This window comes from Acanthopagrus latus, chromosome 7, assembly GCF_904848185.1.
Source record: "Acanthopagrus latus isolate v.2019 chromosome 7, fAcaLat1.1, whole genome shotgun sequence".
NCBI lineage: Eukaryota > Metazoa > Chordata > Actinopteri > Spariformes > Sparidae > Acanthopagrus > Acanthopagrus latus.
In genome coordinates, this window is record NC_051045.1 from 13,351,796 (window position 1) to 13,360,863 (window position 9,068).

The 9,068-nt window shown below is 42.9% G+C and overlaps 1 protein-coding gene across 2 annotated transcripts in view; it reads left to right on the top strand.

Moving 5' to 3' along the window:
• cacna2d3a (calcium channel, voltage-dependent, alpha 2/delta subunit 3a) overlaps positions 1-7,175 on the top strand; it is a 138,428-nt gene extending 131,253 nt beyond the window's left edge. The window contains exons 43-46 of one of the 2 annotated variants that reach the window (XM_037104963.1): positions 198-312; positions 4,627-4,739; positions 6,046-6,128; positions 6,271-7,175. In XM_037104963.1, coding sequence (XP_036960858.1) covers positions 198-312; positions 4,627-4,739; positions 6,046-6,128; positions 6,271-6,363 — 404 coding nt within the window. In that variant the 3' untranslated portion in view covers positions 6,364-7,175. The remainder of the gene's footprint in view (positions 1-197; positions 313-4,626; positions 4,740-6,045; positions 6,129-6,270) is intronic. The other variant, XM_037104964.1, reaches the window with a different exon arrangement.
• The last annotated feature ends 1,893 nt before the right edge of the window (positions 7,176-9,068 follow it).

The window sequence follows — 9,068 nt, forward strand, 5'->3', positions numbered from 1 at the left end:
ATGCTGCTTTCTTTCAAACGTGTATATTTGCAAGGATGTGGTGTGTTTGCTTACAATCTATTTGCATAAGTATTTCAAATATATATTTGACTTTGAAATGGATGTTTTTTATGACTGTCTCACTCTTTCCATTCTCTTTCTTTCTTTCTTTCTTTCTTTCTTTCTTTCTTTCTTTCTTTCTTTTTTCCTTCCTGCAGCCCAGAGGATGGGTCGGTCCATGCAGGTTCCATGTGACACAGAGTACCCGGCCTTCATCTCTGAGAGAACCATCAAAGAGAACACAGGCAACCTCGACTGTGATGGCTGCATCAAGTACGAGACACTCAGACATTTGAACACATATTAACAACAACACAATAAATATTGCTGTCACAAAAAGCATTTAAAAAAAAAAAAGCTAGCTGCTACGCTCCATAATAATAAGCCAACACTGGAAAATAAATTATCCTGTTAACCCTGATCATTGCAAAGTATTTTTTTTTTTTATCTCCATAATCCCTGATAATGAGGAACACGTTTAAATCATTTGTTGTCTGATGAAAACACTTTTATCCAGGCAATCTATCACACACAGACACTCACTCTCTACTGCTGCAGCATGAAATACGAGGCATTCAGAGATGAGTGAGAGAGGTGGAAAAAAGTGCTTCCTTTAAAAATGGGAAAATGAGTGTGGTCCCCATTAACAATTTGGGCTTTTCTGTCAGGCAATTGTGGGGTGTTCTCTGGATCCCTCCAATGGGCCCTTCATTGCTCCCAGCTGTGGAGCTGCCAGGGAAGCTCAGAACCCTGTGTGTGTGTGTGTGTGTGTGTGTGTGTGTGTGTGTGTGTGTGTGTGTGTGTGTGTGTGTGTGTGTGTGTGTGTGTGTTTTCCTTGTGTGTCCGCTGCCGGTAAAGCCCCACAAGGTCAGCAGGGTAACCACTGCCCTGGGTGCTAGGAGTAAAATGCGGTTGGGGAAGCAGTCAGACCCCAAATACACACACACATACACACACACAGCACCCTCTCTCACACACTCACCTTCCCACCCACCCGCTCACAAATGACAGAAGCGTGCTGCAGGGAAGAATGGCCTCATCTCCATTGATGACACCGGGGCCAGATTAGCGGGCAGGGCTGTGCGCTCCGAGCAAAATGCCACCTTCAAATAAATCTTTTTTAAAGCACAATGAATTTGACAAAGTAAAATGGAGTTTTTATTTCAGCTATGTGGAATTTTATAGCTCATATTAGTAATAGAGGATATTGGTGATAAACATCTGTTTCACGTTACAGGCTGACTGAGGCCCTTTTCTCTCATATTTTCATCGAGACGCGTGTGTGTGCTTTATGCTTTAGGAAATATACCATAAGCTTTTGCCTGTTAAACCTCTCTTTACTGTGTTATGGCCGTGTGTGCGTGTGTGTGTGCATGTGTGCGTGCGTGACATCAGTATTTGTATTTGTCCACGACTTCCTGACGGGTGAGACAGACCTGACAGAGCAGAAGAAACAATGAAATCTGGTGGATGATATAATGGCTTAAGTGGCCCTATAGGATGATTTAACCTCCATTAATGTGTTGCCAGCTTCTCTAGACTGTAACATGAGATTTAGGACAAAGAGTGTGTCGTGTCTATAACCAGAGAAGGTCTTCAAGGGGACTATTAGCAACAATACTCGCAGCCATATATCCTACAGCTCCGCATGCTCTTTTTCTTTCTTCCAACCGTCCCAGATGAGCAATGTCCCGAAATGAAAAGGGGTTCAAAGCTGCAACGAGCGACAGATTCAGAGCTACACTCATGTGTGTAGACGTGGTTTCATCTGGTAGAGACTCTTGAAATATCTTTTTTTTCTGGATCACATAAATAATCATTGTATTTCTGTAGTTGTGCAGGTTATGATGTTGTCACTCTCAGCTTGTTAAAAGGAAAGTTTTGTTTCTTCAACCCTGCTATTTAATCAGAAGAAGCAGAAGAGAAACGCTTTTTATGATGTATGTACCAGAAAAAAACAATATTTACAGAGACAGGATTTATAATAGTTACTTATAGTTATGAATAGTTACTTAACATAAAAGTTATGGGCACTTCCTGATGCACATTTATGTCTTTGTATATAAAAAATGGTGACTGTATTCTGGTAAAGTTACAGAAAAAAAGGATGTAATTAGATGGATTACTAACAGGATTCCAATTTTAAAATGAATAATGAAATAGTAGTCTGTACCAATGCACATGCACACAGTATTTTTTACAAAGTACTCGTCATTGAGATTTTCTCTGTATTTTGCATGTTTTTGGCATTGAGGTCATCCAAAATTAACTGAAAGTAATCAAGTTTCATCTCTGTGATATTGTGATACTTGGATTACTTACTGACTGCATGTTTTAACAGGCAATTAGCAGCTGTACCAGAATTCATTTTTAAAGAAACCCTTTAAACCCTGGTTGTAAGCTTTTTAGCAGCATTTGTGTCAACAGCAGGAGGTAAAAAATCCAAAAAATCATTTCAACATTTCAAATATAGTCCTCCTAAATTTAATTTGTGTCTTGGCATCATATAAAATGTGTAAAGAGGCCTGAAGAAGAGAAACCTGGAATCACGGTGCCCATGTTCTCCAAAACTAATAAGAGAAATGGAAACAAAATGAAAGCGTTGCTCTGAAAGCTCGCCAGTCCATTTGTTGAGATTTTATTGGAGCAACTTCAACTCATTGAATAAGTAATTGCTAAATTACACATAGTAATTACTGGTCAAATTTCCCAACTGCGATGACAGGTATTTCTTAAAACCATACAGTGCATGCAGTTATGGCTATGGCTAGTTATGCAACGATTAAATCATTGGAAAAATGTGAACATTCTCTAGGGAACACACACACACGAAAATACTGCATGTCACCAAAAACCTAGCTCAGAGGGATTTTACTATGAACGGCAGAAAAAAAAAAAAAACTTTTGCTACCGTTCTGCATCAAAAGCATGTGTGAAACATAATGCGTTGTGAAATGATATGAGTTTAAGTACAGCCGATGCTGCAAAGATAAAACATTTTTCCTCATGTTCAAAACGTGTTGATAAGCTGTGCTATTTTATATCAGCTTGTGCTACAGACTGTGTGATATGTTTCGTCAGAACTCGAGAAGAAGAAATGTTCTGTCACCACTACTTTGTGCGTGTCTTTGTCTCTTCCTACAGAACAACGGCTTTATACTTTACATTTTCTAAAATCCTTTTTTCTTTCTCTTTCACTGCTTTATCTTTTTGTTGCGTGTCACTCGCTGCCTGACTATGCCGTCCTCTCTTTTTCTCAACATATAGGACTTCCTCGTTGTCCGTTTCTCTCGCAGGGATCCGCAGCAATAGGAGACCATGTCAAGAAGACGACACAGTCTTTACCGTCAGTCTGTTTGTGAGAGAGAGAGTATGCATCAGTGTCTGTCTATTTGCACAGTGTGCACATCCTTGTGTGTGTGCATCCATATGTGGCGTAGTGCTCCCTTTCCCAGTGCTGGGTATGTTCAAGGCCAGCAGCTGTGCTGTCAGGATGTGTTTAAGTCTTTTCTCCAAGAACACTTGCTCTGCTTTCTATCAGCGGGCTGAGCTGGGCCGGCACGGCGCTGTGCAGGGGTGAGCATGGATTATTAAACATCAGCAGGTCCTAATTCACCCTGATTGGATCTGGCTTTGGCTATTTGCTGTGCTAGTTTGGTTGGGTTTGGTTGGTCACGGTGGGCTGACTGTATTAGGTTGCGGTGGATTGGTGCTACTCTGGGATTGGATGCTGTTTGTGGTCAGATGAAATTGGTCATAGTATTGAATTAAGGATGGAGATATTCCTGATACTAGGTCTCTTTTAAAGGGATCAGGTCCTCTCCCTCTTGTGTAGAAAAGAGAGTGTGTGCATGTGAGCAGTGTTTCTGTGCGTGTGTGTTCACTCAGTCAGACGTGCATGTTCTCATACGTGTCTGATAAATGCCTCGCCGTGAACTCAATAAATCACCCAGCTGCGGCAGAGGAGAGGCAGGCAGAGAAGCGAGAGATAAAGAAAGAAAGGGTGACAGAAAGAAGAGATCATCTTTACGGCCTCTTTTCTTCATAAAGCTCATCCGCGGTCGTAAATCACCGACCTTGAGGCCGAGGCGAGGCCTGATCTCTCAGGCCAGTAAAACATAGCCATGGGAAGCTATGAGCACAAAAGTGTGGTTCCCATTTGTCTCCCTTTGGAGTGTTTTATATTCGGCAACACTTCATTGGTGCTCGCCTTGGATAGGATATAACAAAGACGAAAGAGGAGGGAGGGGAGAGAGTCGGGGGTGGGGGGTGAGTTAGTGTATACTTTCTGTGTGTGTGTCTGTTGGTGTGAGTCTGTCTCTGTATGTTTATTGACAGCTGGCAGTGAGACAAGTCCTCTTCTTGACATGCATCCAGTGGAGTCTCTTCAGTGCGTCCCTCCACCCCCCACCCGAGGAGAACGATAACACTCATAACACAAATTCTCTGACACACATGGAAATTTACATCATACCCGTGCGCCTTGTCTGCTTGCCAATCCAGCACTCAACCCCTTCCTCGCTCCATCTCCCTTCTTCCTTCCTCAACTTTCTCTTTGTCTCTGGCTGTTTGCTCTGTGATTGGCAGGTCCTTTGTGATCCAGCAGATCCCCAGCAGTAATCTCTTCATGGTGGTGGTGGACAACAAGTGTGACTGCAGCATGTTCGAGCCAATCACCATGGACCCCATCGAAATCATGTATATCCTTCTGCTGGCCAAAAAAACTGGAGAGGTGGGGGTGATGGAGCGCAGGACCTCAGCGCGCGTATTCTTGCCTGTTGGCGTCCTGAAAGAGAGGAAGGAGGATTTTTAAAGCCTGAGAACTACATTTGACAAGGGTGTTAAGATGAGTAGAGCAACAGCTACAATAAAACCTTCACAGATTTTAAAGCAGCAAAAAACTGATAATTGTCACGGCTCGGATGTCAGCTGGATGATGAATTTTGCAATAAACTGACTCAAGGGAAGACGAATGAGTGACTAAATGAATTAATGCTTTTTGAGGACAACTTGAATGTGTTGTGCAGCTGGCCTGCTGCAGTCTTCCCCAGTTTCTCCTGCCCTGGGAAAATAACAGTATTACCCACTTGCGGTTTTTAAAGAAGTCTATTTTCACAATCCTGTGACTGTTAACAACTATGCAGTGGTAGAAAATAACTAAGAACATTTACCATTCATCATAATGAGTACTCCTACTTCGTGAAAGTATGTTTTGATGCTAACACTTTTGTACTTTTAATGTAATGCATGTCTTTTACTCGTAACAGGCCTTGTCTGCACTGTGGTTTTGACACTTTTACTTAAGTACAAGCTTCGAGTGTTCCTTCCAGCTCTGCCAGTGTGTGTCCATCAGTGATAAGAGGGATGTAAGTGGCATAGAGTATTTAATTTGTGGGGAAGCCATGGGGAGTCTGTTTGCACTCTGCCCCTCCAGTGGTTCAAAGAGATGAGAGCATTCTGCGGGACAGATCTGAAGCTCAGGCTTAGAGGCAGCACTCTACTAGACGTCGGTTTCACAGAGCTGTGTGTGTCTGTGTTTGGGGCCGTGTTACACAATAGCCCGCGCAATGATGGGACACTGATCGATAGCAGACACAGCTCCGAGCGGAGTTTGACTGAAAGTACTTAGCTCGTCACCGCATAGCTGAGCTGGGCCCTCTTGCAATGTGCATTTTTCTCTGGATTTTACGCAGTGCAGTCACGCTGTATATACATGTCCACCGCTGTTTATTTTGTTGTGGAGTGCTTACTGTAGCATAAAGCCTGCTATTCCGTTGCTACGCGACCAAAGAAAACTCCTCAAACATTGCTAAGACTCTGCTTTCCTTTTCTTTTCTCGCTCTGCGTGCTGCGAGTCAAAGTACCAGCGCATCCATAAGAACCGCTTTTTCATGGCGCAATCAAAAACATGCGTTCCTTTCCATTATAAACAAGTAATGCAATCCAGCAGGAAAACACCCTGCAGAGGGTACACATTGTCTGTTATTGCCTTAACTTCAGCTGCACATAATGAATCTCTCAAGTGCGAGAGGTTGAAGATGCAAAAGGACAGGAGGCGCCCAGATACCTGTCACCCTTTTCACCCTGAGGTACCCGCTCCGCAAACACTGCACACAAATCACTCACTGTTACTGTACTCTCTTTCATAATATATCCCCCGCTAATTCTGCTTTTGTGTTTTTCTTGAAATATTCCACATCTGTCTGTATTTTGCCCCCCTCCTCTCTCCAGGAGAACTCAATGGAGTGCGGAGGAGCTCTGGGTCTCACCCCGTCTCTCACAGCCACACTGCTCTGCCTCGTCCTGGCGCTGTTCCCTAGGTGACCAGAGCTGGCCACGCCTCTCCATCCAGAACTCGGCTTGGATCGGCTTGGCTCGGCATGCAAACCAGTCGCAACAATGCCACAGAAAGAAACACACTCCTGCCCCTTAGAAAATTGCGCCCAATTCCAACTCACAACCTATAAGGCCCCCTAGCCCTGAGGGTTCCTCCCCACAAGGCACGTATCTGAAAAGATTGGTAACAGATAGCTATTACAGCTGCTAAGTAGTGATCATTAAGGTGCTTTAGCAATATCACGAGCCACACGGAGGGGAGAATGTTTTGAACATAGTAATAAAGCCAACAAAAGCACATAGTAGCTTAAAAAACTGCACCAGTGGTCCCACTGACACTCACACAGCTGCATTCAGTCCTTTCAGGTAGTAGCAAAGGGCTGGGGTCTGTAGCTGGGCTTGGAACTGGGCATTAGAGCCACGTAACACCCATGTGGAGAAAGAAAGGCACAACACCCCCCCCCCCTCGCCCACTCTGACTTTTCAAGGACAATAATGATCCTGAAAAAATTAAATAAAAAATGAAGATGAAGATGATTCTATGTGGCTGGGGTTAAATGAAATGTTTGTCTAATGATCTTTCTTTTTTCATGATGAGAAAAAAAAAAAAAACAAGTTATAGTCTATATATGAAGAAAAAAAAAGAGTTTTATTTATGATTTGCAAGTGGTACCCATAAACTGTGACTATGAGATTTCGAGTCCTCTGATGTGAGTGGTTGTTAATATTTGAGCTTTGCCTTATTGAACAATATTGGTCCTGTTTGTGTACTTTTGAAATAAAAAGATGTTTAACATTGATGCCGCTGTCGAAAGGTTTTTAGTGACGCAGAACAAAGGAGTTAATATAAAGCATCAGTTGTCACCCATATAGACGGTCTGTTGTTGGCAGATCTGACTGATTAATACAGTATCTGCTCTTAGTGGTTTATTGTGTGGAAATGTTTGGCCTGCACATGCGTGTATTTGTGTGTGTGTGTGTCTGGTGTTTCGCCCAGAGGCCTATCCCCCACACAAAGAGAGACAATAAAGACCATGACACCAGAACTGAAGGCCAACCACAACATACATCTGTATTTGTTTAGGAAATAGACACAAACAATCCTTTGACATTTTCTGACAAACATTCACATACATGCAAAAAAACAGGATTCCTGTGACATCCCCTGTGTCTGCGTACAGAAGAGTACAATAAGTAAAAACAACAGAAGTTCTCAGAGACCCTGTCAGTGCCGACGGGAGGCCGCACTGCTGCGGTGTCCATGTCAACGCCGAGGTCCCTGTGGTCAACAGTGGGGCCATGCCTCGTCTCCATCTCTTTCCCCGGCTCCCAACCAGCCAGACCTACTAAAACCTACTTCCTCCTCCACTGTAAAGGTAATTCTCACCATCCTAGTGGTTTTAATCTGTTCTCCACTGCTTCCCTGATCCTGTCCCTTGAGCAAAACTGTGTCACTCTAATCATTTCCAGTTGATCCAGCTCTCCCTCTATGGTCCAAAGACTCCCCGACTTGCTGATGGGTCATTTATCACTGCATAATGGGACTGGAGCTGTTTTGGGTCACGCATCCAATCCGGTCTGTGATTCCTTCCTGTTTGCCAGATGAGTTATGGGAAAGTGCATCCAATGTGTGTACAAAAGACAGACTTGGGAATGCAATCTCCTTTCTCAGGGCTGTTGCTGCAATGGCAGCCTTGTTGCCACCTCGGGGTCCTGCGAGTGATAAATGCTCATCTTTGTTTTCTGTAAGCTGTTTTTCCCCCACGGACTGGAGGGGCAAATGTAACCCAAGCAGATGCCAAAAGAAGCTCTTTTTCCAAATATCCCCACTACAAACTGCTCGTATGCGCTCGTTATGCAGTCAAGAGGGTATTCAGCTAGTTATCTCTGTGTGACTATATTGCAGGGTGAAACCTTGAAAAACAGGCAATTGACTCTGTTCCCTTTGGCTGTAGATGAGCTCGTCCTTTCTGTTGTTTGTCTCACCTTTTATGTCACAAACACACATAAAAACAGGGAACAGATGAAAGCGGCACAGAGACTGGTGTGATGTTACGTGTTTTTAATATCTTTTACATCAATTTCTCTTCCATCAAGTGAATTTTGGCTGAGCGCAGTTCGAGCATGGCTTCAACGTTGATGGATGGAACCTTTTTGTACAAGTAACTTCCAAAATGCAATGTATTACATATTACTAGTTACTTTCATTCAAATGTAATGACATACTTGACACATATTACTGTCTGTGAAGTGTAAGGTGGTACTTTATTATGCTGCTTTTGCATTACTTTAACCAAAATGACCACAGATGTGTGACTAAGCATTATAAAATGGAGGAGGGTGATATTGTTTCATGGAAAGTAATTGCATTTCATTACAATTACAATGATATTGTATAGCCTAATACAAGTTCTTCTCCAGAGAGCAGATCTGACAGTGGTTACAACTACATGTATGTATTAAAACATTTTGTAATGTAAACTGGCACATTGTACAGTTTGGTACCTGCGACAGTTTCTGTGTGCGACGCCACAGCTGTAAAAACAAAAGTAAAAAAGTAAAATAATGTTGCTTAAAACTTTACCATTATCAAGATCCTAGTCCAAATAATATATAATTGTTACCATTCTACCCCGTTGCCCTCAACACTTGACGGCAACATCCAGAACTTAACTGTTCATCATAGCATCGGG